This window comes from Chenopodium album, chromosome 21 (assembly GCF_948465745.1).
Source record: "Chenopodium album chromosome 21, dcCheAlbu1.1, whole genome shotgun sequence".
NCBI lineage: Eukaryota > Viridiplantae > Streptophyta > Magnoliopsida > Caryophyllales > Amaranthaceae > Chenopodium > Chenopodium album.
Genome location: NC_137854.1, coordinates 3,024,072 through 3,046,286, shown reverse-complemented (window position 1 = coordinate 3,046,286; position 22,215 = coordinate 3,024,072). Strand labels below are relative to the sequence as shown.

Below are 22,215 nucleotides of genomic sequence, written 5' to 3'. Positions count from 1 at the left end.
TTTCAAATACTTGCTCTATTTCCTTATTTAGAAAGATTTTACAATATTTAATTAATTTCTCTCACCAAATGGACCCAACAATATTAATTACATATTCTCTCTCCTTCAATTCTCTTCATTACTTTTGGTTTTTTTACAATTTTTTATTCTTCTACCGACTCCACTACCTCCATACTTTATTACTTTTTCCAATTTCTCCTAAAACTCCGCGCATGGAGAAATTCCGCGCATGAAGAAATGAAACAAGTATTTAAAAACGGAAGGAGTATTTATATTATGAATATCATATTCATGCAAAATAAAATAAAGTAATAAACCAATACTAGTAATAAAGTTGATACTGACAGCATGCAATGCAATATATACGCAGAGACAACCACATCATAACGTATCCTATCTCAGTAATTGCAAACTTTCCACTTCTTCCAACGCCTCCTTATTTTACAACCAAGATCTTCAACTAACCCAACTTCACATTTATGATTTATAATCATCAAAATTCCCAAAAATTTAGCAATTTCCATATTTTTACTCACTCGCACAAAATTAATTCCAATATACCAATGTTCGTTTAGTTTGTAATATCTTCAAGAAAGAAAGTTTTTAATCAAATTTATAAGTGTAAAAAGAAAATTACACCTAACGCACTTAAAGAAGACACGTTGTCACATGGTGATCTGGATGCAACTTAAGTGACATGTTTTGTCCAAATCAGGTAAACGTACACCTCATCAGAATGTAGCATGCGCATGAAACGGACGTATCCAGTAGTTAGGGCATTTTTTGTTTTACTGAACTGATCAACTGATTGGAGCTGAACTGAACTAAATAGAACTAAAATGGAGCTGAACTGAACTAAATAGAACTAAAATGAATTGTTTATGAGAGAAGGAAATTAAGAGTTGTGAATTGAACTGAACTGAAGTGAAATAGTTAGAAAATTAAATTTCATTATTCAAGGTTATGTAATTGGTTATAAATCATTGCATAACACTTATATTCTCTTTTTCTCTGGCATAATTTATCCTAATGGGTGTGACAATAAAGTATTTTTTTTCTTTAATTAAATAAGTTAAAATTTAAAAGCAATAATTAATTGAAAAGCTTATTTAAAATTTTAAAATACTTTAAAAGTACCATCTGGACTAAAGTCGGGGAGCTATAAAACACTTCTGGAAACTTTTCAACCTGTTTATGTTTACTAATTACCAGAATAACCTGATTACTGCTGATGGTGGAAAGATTGTTGCATTATTGCAGGAAACACCTATTCCAAGTGTACAAAAATAAAGGAAGTTGCTAAAAAGACAATCCTAATTTCATACGAGTATAAAATTCCCTCACTTTCAAGAATTCAAATTAATAAATTATCTTTAACTTTTGAACTTTGACTACTTCTAGTTTTATCATGAAATATGAATTAATACAGATTAATAATATAATTGTACATAATGTGTATATGTGTTTTCATGATAAGATGCATGTACCACGTAGAATGGATAGCTTCATAGTTCATACTCGTCGTTGCAAGTACAATAATAACACATATATATAAAAAAAAAAAAAAAAAATCTAGATTTTATCTCTTTTTATTTAATGCTTTTATTTAATTAGAAAATATTTCTTTTTAGTTAAAGCAAATAAGGATGTTTAATAAAAGGAGAGAATATATATATAGAGACAAAAAGTCAGAACTGCGACTCTTTAATTATTGAAACTAAATAAATGTTTTTTTGAAAATATACGTCAATCGGGCATGAAGTCAATTAGGTTGCTTAAGTGTTATTACAACTACTAATGGTTTTAGTCCTTATAGATAACAACAGAAGGAAAAGAGCAACACAAATTGTTGTTTTAAATTTTTAATAAAGTAAAGTCACAAGTTGATTGTTAAATTAGCAATGTCAACAAGAAAAGGATCTAAAAACACACACAAACCAAAGGTCAACTATAATATGAGCATATTATAAATCAGTTAAATTAGACCCTACTACTAAAAATCTTCCTTTCGATGATGCCATTTTATGTGTTTGGTCTATTAAAAAAAAGTTATCATACTATAATAAAGTCAAAAAATTAAACGACCATGTATAGGAGTAATCAATATTAGCTGGTTTGTCCTGATTAATTAATTATTAGTTACTGAATTTTATAGGTTAATAACAATATTAATCACAATCTTAGTGTCTCACCCTTTGCAAAATCGCCAACTAAGCCTAAAAAATATGTTGACTATCAATTTTTCTTACATGCAGCATTTCAATGTCCAAATCACGTGCATCAATGCATTGTAAGGACTAAGGATGGTCCTAAACCCTAATTGATTCCTAACTACAAGAAAGTCTTCTAATTGCAAGATTTTGAATTCTTGGCCTGGTAGATAGCTAGTCAAGATGTCTGAATAATTTTAGGTCAATCCATGATCTCAACAATACTAATCAATCACTTTATTTTTGGAATTTATATATACGTAGTATGTGACAGACCTATAAACGTAGCATGTGACAGACCTATATATAATCAATGAACGATTGTCATAAGGATTCGAGTTTGGAACCATGCCGGCCTGCCAGGTCTATCATTGATTCATTTAACTTATTCATTTTATCATGCTAATCAATAACGCTAACAACTTGTAAGTTTAGCAGTACAGAGTACTATTTTTCACGGTGACTCGTTAGGTTGTCCTCTTGTGAGAAGGGTATCCTAATACAATTTGTCCGTAACGTAATAATAATACAGTGCCAACAGTGGAGTAAATTTTAAAACTTGTAGAGTGCAACAGCCAACATTATATGGGGAACAAGGATAATGTCGCCATTGTAGAGGCCAAAAAAGAAGCACATAACCATATAAAAAATGTTTTAACATTTTGCTCTTTCCAAATTGCTAGCAAATTTTTTTTAAATATCTATAGAATTTTTACCATGTTTGTCTGCTATATTATCTATTCTAGCTAAAACTTATGCAATTCCTCGCTACAAAATTTACAGACTAATATTGTATTTTTATCAATAAATTAGGGTGTCCAATTATTTATGCATGAATTAATTTGCACGATATATATTATTAATTAATTATTAGCTATACATTGAGTAAACATTTATTTAATTTTATATATTATGAGATCCGCTAAATTGATCGTGGTTGACCAGAAATAGTGCTGACAGGTGAATTTGTCTCGACCTAAGTAATATACAAATGCAATTAAGCTTGATTTTCTAGCATTACTAACTACTAAGCTAGTGCTAATATTTTATAATTAATATTTGTATTATGTCAATGATATATAATTATCTACTTAGTACAGTAAGGTGTAACTCTTGCATGGAAATTGGAAATTTGGAATCATGCACAAATAATCGATATTCACAAAACAAAGCTAAGTGCGAAGTTTATGTCGTTGACATGTTTTTGTTTAAGAACTTGTGATTGGCTTCGTGACTTGAGCGATATCTCAGCTTCATTTGTTGTAATGCATAAATTGTAGTAAATATATCCAAATATTTATTACAAATAATTTGTTCAATGAAACATATAAAACTAATACGAAGTAGTTGATATAGTGTATTGGTAGTTTATGTTGGTTGCTTGACCATAGGTTTTTTAATTATCGATATAGTATATTATTGATTGTTTATTATCATATGTTAGTTATCGCTGTGTGTGTCACGTGATACCCTCTTATATGCACTACAAACACACCACATCTAGAAACATTTTAATTATGCTTCTATTTTAAACTGAAATATACTACGTATTTAACTTGTATTGAGGTCAGTGTATATATTTTGTGTGTATCTATTTTCATTAGTTTTTCTATTGTTTGCTAATTTTCTACACGGTCTCAAAATGATCGTCCAAGTAACAATTTGGAAAATCGTCCTAGTTATGTTAAATTATTTGGTTTTTATAATTTAAATGAACAAAAGCTAAAAGCATATCAATAATAAAACAAGTAAATGTAGTTTTAAAGTAGGCACAGTTCTAATTGTCCTATATTAGCCATATGAGTTCTGATAATTGATAAGCAAAATCATCATTAGCATGTTAAAATATTTACTTTTAAAATTTGAAACACTAATTAAAGATGAATTTCCCTTTTTCTTACTTATTTGACAATAAAAGGGAAGCTGGAAACTTCAAATAAGTGAATGGATTGTTAAAGTCAATCTTGTCTGCAATCATTGTTTGCTTGTTACTTCAAGGGTTGTAGATTGATGGATTCATATATACTTCGTATTCATTTTTTGGATGTTTCAAAATATAACCTTCATCCACAAGATTAAGTTTAAAAAATATCTCCCATTGACAAAATAGTCTAAGTTTAGAAAAAAATAATAATAATAAATACTATATTGTCATTTGTTGCAAAGAAAAAGTAATTTTTTTTTTACTCCATATACATTTTTCAAAGCTTCAAATGCCGGATTGATAAAAGGTTCAATGTAATCACTTTATCTTAAAAAATGTTACATTTAAATTCAGGTTATATAAGTTTGAATAATTATACCTGTACATTGATTGAGATTAGTAATCTTTTTTCAATTCCCAACTTTAAAAATAAATGATAATAGTTTGATACGTATATAACACTGCGAATGAAAGGACAAAAAAATCTTGGACTTTGAAGAGACTATTACATCATGAAAGTGAATTAATATTCGAGGGCCATACACCCACATAGTAATGTTTGCCATGGAGATTGTAATAAAAATGTAGGGTATGATTATATTTATGGTACTTAACCCTTTTGCACAATGTGAACTCTTAAATAAGAGCTTTTAGAGGGTATTATTCTTCCTGAAATAGGCAAAATGATAAGGATCCCACTGCTATTAAGGACTTCAATTATGAACAACAAGACCCACTTCTTTTTAAAAGTTGCAAAAAATGTATAAAAAAGCGAATCCACCAACAAGATCATCTTTTCATAAATTGAACATGATACATAATATAAGAGTATTGTAATGATTGATGATATCTTTCCAAAAAGACTTCTTATGTTGCTACAAAACTTTGTTGGTCCAATCAATTACAAAACATGGAACTACAAAAGCTCTCTTATACGTCAATCACACAAGTCATCAATAATAAATACTTGACCAAAGAATGGGACCACGAGTGCGCGATCTTCCCTTTGTATGCATAATTTTGGCCGAGCAGTGATAAAACACTTCCAGGGATCAGACTGTTTTGATCTTAGTCCAATTCCGGAGTAATTGTTCTGATGTCTTGCATACACGGGGCAGTTTGAATTTTCCGTAGCTATATACTTGTATAAGAGAGTGGTTTTGTAACTAGAACACCTGCGATTTGGATTTTTTAATCCAATCTTAGGGATCGACTGGGACTTAAATATGTACAGTGAAACAAGACGTGAAAAAACCAAGCGAGCTAAATAGTGCAGGAAATCCTGTGACACTTCAGTAGTTCAGACATCGACCAATCTTCCAGAAAACAGGACCAGGTTAAGGAAAACCGTCTTTGTTTGGCTTGCCTCTATACCAATTATAATAATAATCTGCTGAAGCATGATGGACAGCTAGGACTCCATCATCTTCATAAGAAATGCAGTCTCCAAGGCCAACTCTTTGCTTCTCATGTACCTGTTCTCTTCAACTATCTCAGTTGTTAAGTTAAGCAGAATAGGCCGAGCTGGGTCATATATTGTACGTTCTCGGACACGTGAAGCCCATTTTGCGGCTTCCCATACACCAAATCTGATTTTGGAGGCATAACATGTAAGGGGTTATTGTATAATATTATGCATCTGATTGACTGATTCACAAACATAATTCTACCCCATAATGTATATAAGTGGACAGCACTTAGTTCTCTAGGCTAGATATACCTTCATTTAAATTAATTAAAATTTATGGAACAAAACATCAGAACACTAAGCATTGTCCAAAAACTCGTGTAGTTGTGCTTGCCGAACTGAATCAATTTTTATACAGACAGACAGACAGAAAATGAACAAAAATAATGGCGGGAAAGAAATTACCTTGTGCTGAAACATGAGGTAATCAAGACAGCTGGATAAACTGCGTCATCTCTAATATTATTGTAAGGAGAGTACTTCTGCATTACTTGAAAGTCTTCAATATCAAATGGATACCCAAATTCCTCATAATCAACAGGAGTCAAAGGTAATATAGGATGCAGAAGGGTGGTTGTTGGATCCAAGAACGGAACCTGAAGAGAATTAGATAATAAACAGTAAGCAACATGGTGTTTGGCAAAGGTGACCCCTTCCATACTGCAGTTTGCTCCACAAAGCATAAACTATTACGATAAATAAGAAATGAAACTGATCAAGGTCCTAGCAGGAGGATAGTAAGATGCCAGCTTACGTTATTCTAGTCAGTAGTCACATTCACCTATTTGACCTCTACAAGCACAAATGCTGGAATGCATACATTCTTCATTTTCCCACCCCCTAAATAAACCAACACAGCAGGATAAAAGAGACGAGAGGGGGAAGAATTCGAAATAAAAGAACAAAAATGACCTTCAACACAGCAGCACGGAATAACTCTGGACAAGCGTTAATAGCTGAAGCAACTAATAGCCCTCCAGCACTATAACCCCAGGCAGCAAGCTTGTTTTCATCCACAAATTTTTCCTCAACCAGGAATTTGCCACAACAAAGAAAGTCCTGAATGGAATTTAATTTCATAGTGCGTCTCCCATCATGGTGCCACTTCTTACCTCTGCCACCTCCACCTCTTAAAAGAGCAAAATTTACGATTACAGTAAGCAGTCAGTAAAATAAAAAATAAAGGAAGAATTTAAGCTGTTTAACAAGTCTCAAAATACCTGACATTTGCATATGCAATAAGCCAGCCACGATCAAGAAGACTTTTTAGTTCACTGCGCCAGCGTTTGTCTAACAGTTCACCATAAGCTCCATGCCCATGAAGTAATGCAGGGTTCTGATTTCCTTTCTTGTTTCTGGGTGAATAAACGACAGTCAATGGTACCATGACCCCGTCATGTGAGCAAACATTATGTTGTTCACAAGCATAAAACTCAGAAAGGTCATTCCAAAGATTTTCCTCATCCTTATGCTTATTTTCCTCAGGATCAAAACGAAGAGAACTTGGTGATCTATCATTTAGTGAAGTAGAGGATTTTCCATATAGAATTCTTGTCCTCTCATGAAGCAGATTTTGTTGCTGAATAATGTTCCATTTGTCACTCATAAGATCATAATCAACCACCGCATCAGGCATCTGCGTGATAGAAGAGGTTGCCAAAGGTTATTAGAAATAGCTAGCTTGCAAGTAAGTACTTCGCACAAAGGTAAAGAAGTATTAAAACTTTACAACTGAGAATAAGCAAATAGCAAGCACAGGGAGAAGAGAGGACACAAAATTGTAATACAGTTGAAAAGATCCTAAGATTCCTAAAAAAAAGTGCTCTACGCCTATGCAATATCAACATGGGCAGAGATATTATGAAAAAAAAATAAAAGAAAAAAAATAATAACAAACAAAGGGGAAGCTAAGACTTATAATTCAGTTCACTATAATCCAAAAGTCAAAATATATTGTATTAGACTGGAAATGGACACAAGTGCTATACTGGTATGCCTATCAGCCTACATGGAAACTAATTGCATGGCATGCAAGACAGGCAAGTCCCAGAATTTAAGAAGAAAAAAAAGTCCCATCATACCATGCATGGATTAGACAATTACATACCAGTGGAGATGAAACTGTAAAGCGAACTGTGGCTGAATTGAAATCATAATTTGATCCGGGTAAAATTTCACAAATATGCTTCGGCAAAGGAAGGAAACGTGGACTATGCTCCACCAAACGAACTGCTGCCTAAAAGATTAAAGAGGAGCAAAATATAAAGAAATAAAAAAACATTGAAAAATAGCCAAAGATACCTGAGTAATTGCTAAACAAAGCAGCAATGAAATGTCAATATGAATTGTGAGAGAACTGGAAAGTTTAAAAGCCACCATAAGCGTACACCAAAATTACCTCAAGTGAAGATAGAAAAACGCTATAGTTTGTTATAAAAAAGATACAAGATGTGGAGGAATTGAAGCTCCACTTCCCTTTATTTAAGTACTGGACAAGGTTGTTATATGCCTTCTATCATGGCACAGATAACAGTTAACCCCTCTTAAAAGCTAAAATACAATTTTAATTTTCTACCTGTTTCTTAGGTAAAAATAATTCATCGACAAAAAGACACTATATGAATGAATTGCTGAACTCAAGCTTACCTTATGAGTAGGCAAAGGTAGAGGAACCGTACATAGCCTTAAAGTCTGACCTTCCCTCAAAATAAGTACCAAGTGTGTGTCATTGAAATCAACATCCATGATGACCATATTAGGGTCATCAACAAATACACTCTGCATTAAATGGTCAATAACAAGGCTGTCAATCATAAGTTTTTACTTTTGAGAACAGAATATCAACATTATTCTTAACATATATCATTATTAGTAACAATAAAACATGATATCCATTAAGACCAAACGCCGCATTATCTTCCAGCCAATGCAAGAGACTTCTATTTGATTGAATTTAGAATTAGAGCCTTAGAATAAGTACCTAAAAAGAGGCACATGTAGCTGAATGACTAAAATCTAACCACACAATGTTTCAAAAAAAAAAAAAATCTAACCACACAAAAGAGGCCACAATAAGGTATAGTAAAAGTTAAAAGATGGAGTGTGAGATAATAGCCCTTGATATTTGAGAAAATTTAACTCAATGCTGTCAAATTAAACTGGAGAATTTTTTTTTTTGGTTTAAAAACTGGAGGACAAAGAGATGGAATTAACAAAGAGACACATGATGCCTGTGGAAGTGTGGAGGCAGAAAACATAAAGTTAGCATCAATCAGAAACCTCACATACCTCCCACACTCTATTATCAGGAGCAACATCAACAGGTGAGCGGAGAAGATAATGATTATCAACTGGCTGTCCTTCCCTTGCGGCATCTGTGAACAAATATAGGTATTCTCGATGATGCTCAACAACACAATGGACAAATGGCTCACCTTCCCAAACTAATGTCATCCCTGACAAAGGGCTGGCAGAATCTATCAAAAACACCTGGAGGCCAATGGGTAATATTGCTTCAGACCAAATCGATAATAAAAATAATCCTGGAAGATGGCTACATGAGCTGAAAGTCTGAAAGTGTTACCTTTGAAGCCGTAGTTGAGAATATATATACAGTCACAAACTGAAAATCTTTAGTGTGTCGAATGCTAACATAGACATTCTCCTTTGGTTCTTCAAGAAGCAAGACATCATCATCATTTGATCCAAGAATGCTACAATACAACCTAACAGCAAAGAAACAAAAAGATTATGGACTATGTTAAGCCATACAAGTACAGCAGCACAAATACACTTCAGATGTAAGCAAGAAGTACGAACTTGCAAGGGCGTTTATAGTGATCGGTGACAATGTAAAACAGTGACTGCCCATTCTTGGTCCATGCCACGTTCGAAACCCAATCAGCCTGTGGCTTATCACACAAAGCACCAGTAATCAAGTCCCTCACAGATAACTTGAAAAAATCATTGTCTTTGTCATACATAGTATAGGCAATATGGCGGTGATCAGGTGACACCTCACACAGTTCCTCAAAAGCATAACCTACAATGAGAAAGCTACATGTCAAAAACAAAATGCCAAGTAATTAGATAAAGTATAAAACATAAAATCAAAATATAGAAACCTCCAAATCTTTCAGCTTCCTGATTGTAATCAATCAACTTCTGTTCAATCCTTTTACCAGAAATGAAATCAAACCCGGAAAATGGAGACTTATTGGAAATAAACTCTTCATTCAAACTTGCCAATCGACGACATAACACTGGAAATTGCTTTCCTTCTTCAACCCTTCTGTAATACAGCCTGTATGTGCCCTTAATTAAGTTGAAACAAATAATTAGTCAGGTTCAGATTCCTGCAACACATTTCTCCCCCCAATTCCAATAAATACTATGTACAATGCCAATCAACAGAACTCAGTGACTTCTTTTCATAAAATTAATTACTGACAATCATATAAATCAATCATAAGATGGATTTAAGTATTGAAGTTCTTCTGTAAGTCACCTTCACAATGGCCAAGAAAAGTGTTTCTATATTCTATAACACAATTTATATTCCTACAATCTTATACTCCCAATTAAACCAAACAATATGATCAATTGAATTCAAAAAGACATCAAATTTAACAACAGAAACATAAATTCCATCAAAACCCATTATAATTTCATCAAATAAAAACCAACCCATCATTAAAATTTAACAATAATTCCCAAAAATTAATAAGGAAGGAGAGAGAAAGAGACCAGGGACCCCAACGAAATGGGGGAGAGGAAAGATCATAAGGCAAACGAGAAGCAATCTCAGACTGAAGTTTGTTCTGAAGTTGTTGTGTTTCAGACAAGACAGCTTCAGTGTACTTCTCTTCTTGTTCCATGTAAACATCCATGTGTCGCATAGCCACCTTGTCGTCAAGCTTCGACATCCAACTGTAGTTATCCTCCCATGTTTCGCCATGTGGCGCCGTCATCTTCTCCGCCTTTTTCGGCGGTTTAGGTGGTGTTGGTGGAGGCGGTGGTTTTGGGGGCTGTTTTTTCTGGGATTTCCGGTGAGCATGTCGGAGAAATGAGTACAGAGAGGTTTGTTTCGAAGGTTGAAGATGATGGGTGAGAAGAGATGTTTGAAGAAATTGTTTCATTGAGAGTGAAAATGCTGAAATTGGGAGTTTGATTTTGTTTTGAGGTTCATGGTTAAATGAAGGGTTTTGGAAGGGTTTATGCAATTTGGGGTAAAAGATATTTACGCGTTCCTAAGAACATCACGTGTTATGTAAACCCTCTTTACTACGCCATGTCACCTCCACTTATCATTTAATATTAAATAAAAAAAAAAAAGGAGAAATGTTCTCCAAGAATAGAATCCACAATCTCTAATTCTAAAGATCTTGGTATCGATTCTCATCACTTGACTACTTTGTTTCTCTTCTAAAAGTAAATACAACGGAACCTTAGCTTTGGAGTACTCCATATATTGATATATAAACAAGGGAATAATCAAAGGTGCTCATATTATATGGCTATAAACAGAGTAATTTGCTAGCAAAATCAGAGTAGTGAAACTATAGGGAGTTCAACTAGGGCTGGCAATCTCTGACTCGACCCGAAGTTACTTAGAGAAACCCGAACAACCCGAATTCGACCCTATTTGACCAAAATTTTATCTATTGTTAATTTGTTATAATATTAAGTTTAAACTATTTTTGATAGTTTCTAAGCACAACCCGAAATCTGACCCAAACCCGACCCGCTGACCCGAATTGCCACTTCTAAATTCAACCAATAGTTCAACTACGGGTATCACTCTGAGTCGAAAACTCAAAATAGCTGTCTTTATACTAGGTCTCAATGTCTAATGTCCAAAAATATTTTTTGTGTACATAGCATAAAACAGAAACTTGACTCACAGGTAACACTAGGGGTGTTCAAAAAAACCCGACCCGCTTGTCCCGTCCCGATGACCCGACGACCCGCAAAATACCCGACGGGTAATTAGAGTTTTTTTATCCAATTTTCTGGGCCGGGTACCCGACCCGCTAAAATTCTCGGGTCACGGGTCGAGACATGGGCCGCTTGTTAACTCAAACGGGTACCCGACTACCCGCTAGTACCTGAAACTTTAAAAAAATTCTGAAATATTATGGGCTTCTGTACAACTATTCCATAGTTTAGGCCCTAAATGTTAGGGTTTCAATTTTAGCTCTTCATTTAAATACTCCTTCATGCTTGCCGCAGCCACTCTCACTTCAGACACTTTTTATTTTCTTTTTTCTTGTTTTGAAATATCTTAAATCCATCTTCATCCTAATAATTTTCTCTTTCCTCCTTGTCTCATGCTTATTCTATGACTATGAGACAAAATTTGAAACAAAATAAATGGAGTAACCTTCTTGATAAGCAAAAAGACTCATCCAAGCAGGCCATATCCATCGATTTACAATCATTATTACTCGTAGACGGAGCTCCCAAGGTTGCTGCTAAGCTGATTTGCAAACTCTAAGTCATCATCTTTCTTTTGTATACCATTTATATTATACTTGTCAAATGCTTTCAAGCATCTTTTGTTCTAAACTTCTATTGCTCAAGTATTTTATACTAATGGAAATTATAATTGCTTCTGTATTTAAATTGTTTATGTTGTGGAAAATTACTCTTATGTATTTGGACTTGGTATAGCTTCAATCGATGTATGGGAAATAGGTTAATATAAAAAAAATAACTCAGTGAAGTTTTTTGATTTATTTTTTTTCAGGTTTTAAATTCGGGTACCCTAAGACCCGACCCGAGAAAACGGGTACCCGACAACCGGGTACCCGAGTTATTCGGGTCGGGACATGGGCCGACTTTTTAACTACCCGAGAAACCGGGTACCCGCATTTTCGGGTACCCGAAATCCCGGGTACCCGGATTTGAACACCCCTAGGTAACACCTTGTGGATGAGGCACCCTTGTATAAGAGCATAGTATGCATGCACCATCTACAGAAATGCTGGGCTCTAAGATACTTATAGCCAATTCTCAATATGGCGATAGAGGCATATGCAAAATACTTTTCCAAGAACAATAACAATTAGTTACCCTTCTATTAGATCTACAACCTGCATAATTTAGTACAATTACAAGGATGAATCATAATTGATCCTTCCAAAAAGAGCAAAACCCTTCTGCTTAATAAGTTTGATATGTTCCCAAAAGATAGATTATACAATCAGGTACCCAAACCAATGAACTTGCTATCCCAAAAGATACACCATACTACCCACAAAATGGTACCTAAACCAATGAGCTTGCTATCACAATACAGTAGATATGTTTCATGATTCCCAAAAGATAGATTATACCCTACAATTAGGTACCTAAACCAATGAGCAAACTGCAGTACTGCAGCAATTCAAGTTTTGTTCCTCGACCTTAGCCTTCGAGCAATGCTATCAACCTTGGTTTCGGAATTGTTTGGATTTTTCATAGCAGAAACAGGTTCTTCCCCTGGAATTTCATTTGTTTCCACAGACATTTCACCAACGCCAACATTTTCTTGAATGGACCTCCTCCCTGATCTCCTGACAGAGAGTTTTGAATTCAACTCATCAACAGAGGGAGTTGAAGATTTTGGACCGTTCATGTTAGGAACAGGCGTATTTACTGAGTCTTCACTTACTGTCACTAATTCCTTGCCAGCATCGGTATTTTCTTTCTTAGATTTTTTCCTTGGTCTCCCAACACCCTTTGACTTTGGATCTGATTCACCAAGAGTCGCAGCCTTATTTTCAGATTGTGGGTTGAGTTCAGTACTCTCAACAACTGCTTTGTCATCAGAACCAGTATCATTGGGTAGCTCCATACCCTCAAAAGGAAGAGACCTTTTCACAGGTTGTGGAGCATCAGAGCTATTCTCTGCATCTGGAGGAGCACGTTTTGTTGTAATAAGATAATGTGCCACTGATTTGTATCCCAAGTTGCTGATCTGGAGAAGGAAAGGAAAATAAACTAATACAATATACAAGATCCAAAACTCTGCAAAAACTACTTAGTTACATGACCAAGAAAATCTACCCTTTTGTACAGAGCCCCAGTTGGACACCATCCTCTAGCTTGGCGACACAAACTGCAGTTGCAAATCCCACGACAAGGAGGGCAAATCCAATCTGGGTTTTGATTGGCTTCTACAACATGCTCCCCATATCTGTCATTGACAACCATTACAGAAACTATAGTATCAGAATTGATGGTGAAGAATAAAGATTGTTATACAAATAATCAGATCTGCAGTGGTCATAGTCGGACAAACCCCATCTCAGTTCAATTAACTAATAGAATTATACAAAGTATAACATACAAGTACATTGCTGGTGCAAGGTGCAGTAGTTTACACTTATTTTCTCACCTGGTTTCAAGTGATTAGAGAAGACATACAATTGCAACAATTGAGGGGACAAGTGTGAACCTTATGTGCCCAAAGACTCACTTCGTTTTATTAAGTTGAAAGTATGAAGTTGTTGACCAAAGTACAGAGATAAGGAGCATAAAAATATATAAAGATATGTTGAAATTTACTCCATGACTTCAAAGGATCAAACCAGTGTTACCAAACCCCCTTGCGAACTGCAGTGAGTGCAATCCAAAAAAAGGCAAATTAATATCTGTAAGTTGTGCATATTTGGCCTTATTTAAGTAATTTAACAATTTAGGTACGGAATTATATTCCCATACCAAATTAGACAGAGAATATGGTAACACTGATCAAAAGAAAGATTACTACCAGAAGCAGAAAACCCTGAGTAATTACTCAAAAAGAGATTTAGCTTGGATTTTTCGTGCACTTCAACAAATTTGTAGATTGAGCTGGAGTCCTCAGCTTTCTTTGATTTCCAAAATAAGAGGGTGTGGTAAGATGTAGAATGTAGTCTATGTACTATAACTTTGCTAGATCATGTATCATAAATTTCCACACATATCAGCTTTTCCTATGGCCGCAAATTTGGAATCTTAGGTCCAACAACAAAGTTAAAGCCTTTTCATAGTTGTTTGTTTAAAAGGTTCTCAGCCACTTGAGTGAATTATCCTTGACGTATGAGTCTAGCGCCTTTAGAATTTTCTAACTCGAGAGGGGACTAAGATGTCTGGGGGGGGGGGGAGACATGCTGAGTAATGATGTGAGCATGATTCATAACACACTTTTTTTTTTTTCTATTGGCTTCCCCTAAAGAACTACCTTGATTCATACAGTAGATGATTTTTTCACTTTCTTTCAGTAAACTCCAGTTTATCTGAATAATATGGACGAGGAAAAAGAATATCATGCATACCTCATCATAAGACAATCCCCACAAAACTGTCCTTGGACAAGATTGCATTGGCTGCAGCGAGTGCGCTGTCCAAGAGTCTTCTGCCTGTGAAACAGATGCATTTTAGTAGATATCTAAGAGTCGAAATTCAAAAGACACAAGGTCCATGAAAACATACAAGCCACTGCATCAGATATAATATAAGAGACTGTGAATCATAACATACTCAGAACTTGGGAAAAGTATAACATTTGCTCCACTACACAAAAAATTTATGTTAATTCTAAAAATTAAGTTGTAAAGTTTCTTTGCTTTGTCCTGATATGGGAGAGATTCCATCTGCAAAAGAGTGATGTCAAAAGAGTGATGTCATAAAGTATGATAGATTAATTTAGAAGTAGCTAATCTAAGCTCCATATTACACGATAACTATACCTCCAGCTCCACATGAAGGCTACTTCCTATGAATAACTTTCTTATTCGATGATTAGGGAAGGAAAAAACACACACACACACACACACACATTTAACTAAAAATAAAATAAATAAAAACTAGATTTAATACCAGCATAATCTGTCAGCTCAGATGGAAGTTTTATGGAAACTACTCAAATGATTCTGGCGGTATCTTGGTCTACAATCCACCATATAGAGATACCCTAAGTATCACTAGTTCTCAATACCTGTTGACTAGTCAGATATTTAGCAAAAATGAACTTTTTAAGGAAGTTAAATAGGTAAGTTAGGCCATTCTTAGAAAGTTAGAAGTGTAGATCCATGCTTTTATGTACAAATATCAGAACAAGGCAGAAACCATGAAGAGGAATACATACAAGATGTCACTTCGGATCCAAACATACAAGGAAAGGATTTCTCACTGCAATGACAAAATTATCTCTTAAACCCTTAGTATTAAGACTTGTACTCTAATGTCACCCTCAAATTCTGACAAAAGGCTTGACAGCTTGCTATTACGCACATAGAAGAAGAGATTTCCAAATGCATATTGATTACAGTGAATGCCAATACAAATGCCTAAGACTTTGATCTCTCCTAAAGTCCTAAGTTCTACTTTCAACAATGACAACAAAAAATCCCACATTCAAGACAAAGAAACTTGGTAGCTCAAAATAAGAAGTTGATCCCATTAGGCAAGCAAATGGCCAGCCAAAACAAAGTATAATATCCTGCAACAGAAATTACCAAATCAGATAGGCACTACAAAATCCATCGTTTAGCTTTGACAATATAAAAGAGTTAATTAAATTGCTTCACATCACAGGATAATATAAAATTTCCAAATGAATTCGTGCAACCGGTTATTCCGGCTCAAAGGACCTTTTAACTTCTATAAAAACTATAAACAACAATGCTTAACCAAAAGGTTAAAGTTAAACATTAAGGCACTTCCGTTTGTCGGATGTAAAATAAACTTCCACCCATATCTATCAACAAGTTCTCGATACACACACCTCCACACGCATAAACATACACATACACGCACACAAAATGCATAATGGGATAGCAAATGACAACAAAACCCTCACCGGCACTGATGGCAAGTCTTCCCACTGACCGGGTCATAAATCCGAGTTCCATCCGCTCTATACCCATCGACGAAAAATGTCCAGGGCATCTCCGTACTCCCCAACAGTTTCTCATGCTCTTCAGTATAAATCTCAGGCTTTGCCCCCTCTTCCAACACAATGTCCCTCCCTCTTTTTGGTTTCTCCTCCTTTGGCTCAGTGTAGGTTACTGGTGGCGCATTTTGCAGCCTAAACCCCATCAAAACGACATTAGATTCACAATCCCACTAAACTAATAATATAAAAACATAAATTGCTAGCATAACCGATTAAATAATTCATGCAACACATTTGAACATCACAATTAACAAATTTAGTAGCAAACCCTGAACAACTTCTTAAAATTTGTGACAACCCACAAAAAAATTCACAATACAATATCTATTAAAAAAACCTACTTTAAATTATTAACAGCATCTGATCAAATCTCAAAAACCCAGTTAAAAAAAAAAATACCAATATAAGAAATCCCAGAAAATTAATTGTGAAATCAAGGCAAAATCAAATAGAATGAAGAAGGCAATAGACCTGGAAGAACGGCGGCGTTCAGAGGGGACCGAAGACGGAGACTTGAGAGGGGTATTTCGGTCAAACTGAGTTCTTCTCGGTGTTCGTTTAGTAGCAACAATGGACTTAAGTTGAAGAGAGAGATCGACAATGCCAAGTTTCTGTAAACGTTCTCGGTTCTCTTTAATCCGTTGCTCCCTCGTTTGCTCATAATTCGAAACTGAATCAGCAACAGCGACAACAGCAGGTCGCTGTTCTTTCTGGGGTTGTTCGTGTTGCTGCTGTTGCTGGGGTTGTTCGTTGTTGATGTTGTTTGATTTGGGAGTGATTTCAGCAACAGGATGCAGCGGAGGAACTGGCGGAAGAGGTGAAGGAGTTGCCTGAAGTTGGTGTTTGGCAACGGCGGACCTCCGTGTAATCGCCATTGTTGGTAACAGGAGATAAACCCCAACGGTCGAAGGGGGGAAAGAGAGGGGTTTTTAGAACTCAAGAATGAGGTTGAATATTTTTTGAACAGTGATTATTTTATGTACTCGTATTTCATTGAAGGTAATTTTGTACTATAATAAAATGGGCTTAAATGGATAATGGATACATATATGGCCCAATTGTGATGGAAATGTGATTGTATTTTGTAAACAATTTGTATCCTAATATGGACAATGATGTAGCCATGTAGGGTAAGAGAATGATTACGATTATGAGTGAATTATTGTTGATTGGTATATTTGATATTCCTAACATACATGGAAGGTTATTAAATTTATTATACGGAGTAATAAATATGGGGTAAGAAATTGTTTTATTTCTAATTTGCAATTTGATTTTGTAATAAGATAAAATAGTGATTCAGTACATTATATGCATCAAAAAAGATTTTACGAGGGAAAATTCATACCAAGAAAGCTAAATTATTAGATAATGATATATGCATAAGGTTAATTGGCATTGATGCATTTCTTAAATTGGCAATGATTTAGGGTCTGTTCATATTTACTTAATTTCAGTTCAGCTCCAATCAGTTCAGTTCAGCACCAATCAGTTCAGTTCAGTTCAGTTCAGCTCTAATCAGTTCAGTTCAGTTCAGTTCAGCTCCTAATTTCCCTCTCTCATAAAATATTCATTTCAGCTCCAATCAGTTCAGTTCAGTTTAGTTCAACTTAGTTCAGTAAATGTGAACAGGCCCTTAGAGACGTATGATACAATCATACAACTATTGATTTTACTAATGTTGGGTTTAACTAATTATATTTTAGTTTGTATCCGTTAATGTTGGGTTTAACTAAATTTTAGTTTGTATCTGTGCAAATTTGTTTTAGTGATTTTGTTTCCATTTCTCTTTGATGGTAAAGATACGAATGCTTATTGTAATGGACTTAGTTGGAAGATTTTTATTATTATATAATACTAAAACTAGTGTGTGATCCGTACGATGTCTCGGATTGTTATTATTGTATTTGTACAGTGTTTTCTTCGTACCTTTACTTATATACACATGCATCAAACTTATAACACACAATACTTATATTAATTTAAAAACACACAACAAAATGACTCAACAATTTGTGTTATCAACATTCAATTGGAATTACAAAAATACAAAGTTAATTGATTCCCAATGAACAAGAACTCTTCCATCTCCTAAAACACGTACAATTGTAGCACCACATCTTGGGCACCTTCTAAAGTTTCGTTCCCCATCTCAACTAAAAGTATTGTAATTAATTAACTTAAATCACTTTCCATTCTAACAATAAAGTCCTCCATGCGTAAGACCAAATTAGAACAAGCAATTATAAACCGTCAACCTAACAACACCTAAGCTTCACCAATAAAACCATTTCTCTACTTACATGCAACGCTCTCACTTTTTCCAAGAGTAAAACTTATATTTAGGTTAGTTACTATTATACGCATGTTCAAATTAGTCCATTGATACACCAATTGTTGCTAAACTACCTCCTTGAATTTATTCATATATATGAATATCATATACACCATTCCATATTCTTCTCAAACCATCCATTTTACTATTATAAACTTGGGTCAAACCAAATTTATCAATTTGCTCAACGTTACAAGTTTTCTTAATACCCTCACATAAATACACATACATCAAACTAATTATCATTTCTCTCTCAGCTTGCTCTCTAAACGAGATAGCCGAGAGCTTTTGTTTAAGTTTAAGCAAGCTCGAAATGGCATTTTCGTATTCTTATTTTGGTGTTAATCGTCGAAGAATGAATTTCATTACGACTTTGATGATGGTAACGAGTTTGTTATGCTTAATTCCAATTGGTAACGCGGATGATAATGACAAAGCGCTAGGAGCTTCCTTTATATTTGGAGACTCTTTGGTTGATGCAGGGAATAATAACTACTTAAGCACATTGTCTAAAGCTAATTCGCCTCCAAATGGTATTGATTTTAAGGCTTCTGGTGGTACTCCAACCGGACGTTTTACTAATGGTAGAACTATTGGAGATATAGTAGGTAAATTTTCTTCTCATTTTGGCAAATTTATCAAAAAAAACCTTTTAAAAGCACTATTTTGCGAAAAAAAACCTTTTAAAAGCTTTTTGGTTAAAAAAAACCACCACATTGATTTTTTTTGCGAGAGGAAACCTATTCCCCTAATCACCCTCTAATTAACTTAATTAATTTCTAAATTCTTCTAATTAACCTCTAACCCACTAAATTACTAAATAATTAGATTTAATTAATATATACAAAAAAAACACCACCCCCTCCTTCCTTCTTCCTTCCTCCATCCCCTTACTCCTTCCTCCTCCCATGGAGTCAACCCCTCCCCACCGGACCCGCTGCCCGGATCCCCCCAACTTCGGCGACCTCCTCTACCGCCAGACGACCCTCCCTTTTCCCCTAATCACAACAACCATCTCTTGATTTTGAAAACCCTAGAAAATTGATTTGGGGGGTTTTTTTTTTATTTGTGCATCTTATTTGCAATTGATTTGGGGTGGGTTAGTGGTTAATTAGAAGAAATGGGAGAAAATTAGAGTTTTATTAAGTTAATAAGAGGATAATTAAGGAAATAGGTTTCCTCTCGCAAAAAAAAAAATAAATTTGGTGGTTTTTTTAAACCAAAAAGCTTTTAAAAGGTTTTTTTTCGCAAAAGGATGCTTTTAAAAGATTTTTTTTGACAAATTTGCCTCTCATTTTTAATCAATTTTGTACATTTTCAAGCCCCGCTTGTATTTACTGGGCTTGGTCTGAGTTTTAGGCCCAATATAGTTTATGTGAAATTTCTTTTTGGGCCTAACAGGAGAAATGATGGGCATCCCAACTTATGCTACTCCCTTTTTGGCCCCAAATGCTACCGGAAAAGCCATACTATCTGGAGTTAACTATGCCTCAGGTGGTGGTGGAATTTTGAATGCTACTGGAAGAATTTTTGTAAGCTCACCGAATCCTTTTATCTAATCTAAAATCCGAATTTTTAAAAAATAATCTAATACGGAATACAATTAACGTGTGGACGATTTTATAGTGGTTGGCATTTAACGCTTGCCAATATAGTGCTTCAATCTAATCTAAAGTCCGAGTTATCACCTATTTTAAGTTTTTGACACGAAATGTGCTACTTTTTACGTAAGATTTTAATGAAACATTTGGTTATCTTGGAATTGCAGGTAAATAGGCTTGGAATGGATGTTCAAGTTGACTACTTCAACATTACAAGAAAACAAATTGACCAATTGTTGGGAGCATCCAGTGCAAGAGATTACATACAGAAAAAATCAATATTCTCAGTTACAGTTGGATCTAATGATTTCCTTAATAATTACTTACTTCCAGTTATTTCTATTGGAGCCAGAATTTCTCAAACTGCTGACTCATTTACTGATGACATGATTAATCATCTAAGAGACCAGCTTACAGTGAGTTGTACTTCTTTAATACATAGTTAATCTCTTGTAATTATCGCGGAATCTTAATTAAACAAGCTGATGATGCATTTGATTACTATATGGCAGAGGTTATATCGGTTGGATGCTAGGAAATTTGTGGTGGCGAATGTTGGACCGATTGGGTGTATTCCTTACCAGAAGACAATTAATCAGTTGAACGAAAACGAATGTGTGGATTTGGCGGATAAGCTAGCACGCCAATACAATGCCAAATTAAAGGATCTTCTTGTTCAGTTGGGAGAAACTCTTCCTGGATCCACCTTTGTTTACGCGAATGTCTATGATCTTGTCTTGGAACTTATCACTAATTACAAGAAATATGGTATGTGTCACACTTATTAGTAGTCCGTTATAACAAACTTGGTCTAATTAAAATTTGATAAAGAGAACAAGGTCTTAGTATTTTTCGTAACAAGTCTAGTTAATAACTATGTACTCTTTTCTTGATTATTGTACGTATAGGGTTTAGCACAGCAAGCAGAGCATGTTGTGGAAATGGAGGGCAATTCGCGGGGATAATTCCATGTGGACCGACCTCAAGTTTGTGTACTGACCGCGATAAGCATGTGTTTTGGGATCCTTACCACCCAAGCGAGGCGGCTAATGTATTGTTAGCTAAACAACTACTTGATGGAGGCACCAATTACATCTCTCCCATGAACCTTCGGCAACTTAGGAACCATTGATTGTGGACACTCCTATGTTTTATACATGTACTTTTGTGTATGTATTGCCTCTAGTTGAGTTTCGTTTCCCTTATTCATGTCATATACAACTGTTTTTGTAACTTTACCTTGAGAAATTAGTATACCTCAAATGTAATGTAATTTTTTTTTTAATTATTAATATTATTTCCATATATATAAGACATTATTCAGACATTCAAAACATATTGTTTGAAAATAATTGCCTCATTTTCCTTCAAGTAATACAAGTATACCATCCAACTGAAATTCAAAATTTAATTACCAAATCGTTGCCTGCCAATTAACAATTAGTGTTTTTATCAAATTATCATTACGTTATACCAACACTACCAACTAGGCAACAATATCAAATGTCACTATTAATCAATCATTTCCAAAACAAATTATGTGTACTAATTTATATACTTGTTTAACAATTTGCTTAACATTGCAATGGGCCTGGTTGGTTTGGATCGGCGAAATTCATACTGGACATGAGATCGGAATCATGAATACTGCATGCCTCAATTAGGCTTTACGTTTTGTTTTAGTTTCTCTCTAACTAATCTTGGTCTTTTTTTATCAAAGTCAGAGTTATATATAGTATTTCCTCAACTCTTT

At 34.6% G+C, this 22,215-nt stretch overlaps 3 protein-coding genes across 3 annotated transcripts; 1 reads left to right on the top strand and 2 right to left on the bottom strand.

The window, feature by feature from the left end:
• Positions 1-4,904: 4,904 nt before the first annotated feature.
• On the bottom strand, positions 4,905-10,765 carry LOC145602636 (uncharacterized). The gene is made up of 11 exons (XM_081658808.1): positions 10,349-10,765; positions 9,727-9,905; positions 9,422-9,644; positions 9,186-9,327; positions 8,891-9,091; positions 8,249-8,380; positions 7,710-7,838; positions 6,823-7,238; positions 6,515-6,731; positions 6,008-6,198; positions 4,905-5,723 (listed from the first exon to the last, which is right to left on the bottom strand). Exons 1-11 carry the CDS (start codon positions 10,738-10,740, stop codon positions 5,546-5,548), a joined length of 2,400 nt encoding a protein of 799 aa, XP_081514934.1. The 5' UTR covers positions 10,741-10,765; the 3' UTR covers positions 4,905-5,545.
• A 1,985-nt stretch (positions 10,766-12,750) lies between these two features.
• LOC145602938 (uncharacterized) lies at positions 12,751-17,455 on the bottom strand. The gene is made up of 5 exons (XM_081659080.1): positions 16,998-17,455; positions 16,431-16,658; positions 14,905-14,988; positions 13,652-13,781; positions 12,751-13,562 (listed from the first exon to the last, which is right to left on the bottom strand). Exons 1-5 carry the CDS (start codon positions 17,399-17,401, stop codon positions 12,990-12,992), a joined length of 1,419 nt encoding a protein of 472 aa, XP_081515206.1. The 5' UTR covers positions 17,402-17,455; the 3' UTR covers positions 12,751-12,989.
• Positions 17,456-19,081: 1,626 nt separating this feature from the next.
• On the top strand, positions 19,082-21,669 carry LOC145602859 (GDSL esterase/lipase At2g23540-like). The gene is made up of 5 exons (XM_081659011.1): positions 19,082-19,469; positions 20,263-20,393; positions 20,630-20,878; positions 20,975-21,230; positions 21,371-21,669. The coding sequence occupies exons 1-5, from the start codon at positions 19,175-19,177 to the stop codon at positions 21,592-21,594; spliced, it is 1,155 nt and encodes a 384-aa protein (XP_081515137.1). The 5' UTR covers positions 19,082-19,174; the 3' UTR covers positions 21,595-21,669.
• The last annotated feature ends 546 nt before the right edge of the window (positions 21,670-22,215 follow it).

Coding starts and splice junctions, on each gene's coding strand:
- LOC145602636 (XM_081658808.1), bottom strand. CDS start 10,740: ATGAAACAATTTCTTCAAACATCTCTTCTCACCCATCATCTTCAACCT. Junction 9,906..10,348: donor CCATTTCGTTGGGGTCCCTG/GTCTCTTTCTCT, acceptor GGGCACATACAG/GCTGTATTACAGAAGGGTTG. Junction 7,239..7,709: donor TTACAGTTTCATCTCCACTG/GTATGTAATTGT, acceptor TCTATCACGCAG/ATGCCTGATGCGGTGGTTGA.
- LOC145602938 (XM_081659080.1), bottom strand. CDS start 17,401: ATGGCGATTACACGGAGGTCCGCCGTTGCCAAACACCAACTTCAGGCA. Junction 16,659..16,997: donor GAACGCCGCCGTTCTTCCAG/GTCTATTGCCTT, acceptor GATGGGGTTTAG/GCTGCAAAATGCGCCACCAG. Junction 13,782..14,904: donor GGGGATTGTCTTATGATGAG/GTATGCATGATA, acceptor TGTCAATGACAG/ATATGGGGAGCATGTTGTAG.
- LOC145602859 (XM_081659011.1), top strand. CDS start 19,175: ATGGCATTTTCGTATTCTTATTTTGGTGTTAATCGTCGAAGAATGAAT. Junction 19,470..20,262: donor AACTATTGGAGATATAGTAG/GTAAATTTTCTT, acceptor TGGGCCTAACAG/GAGAAATGATGGGCATCCCA. Junction 20,394..20,629: donor ATGCTACTGGAAGAATTTTT/GTAAGCTCACCG, acceptor TTGGAATTGCAG/GTAAATAGGCTTGGAATGGA.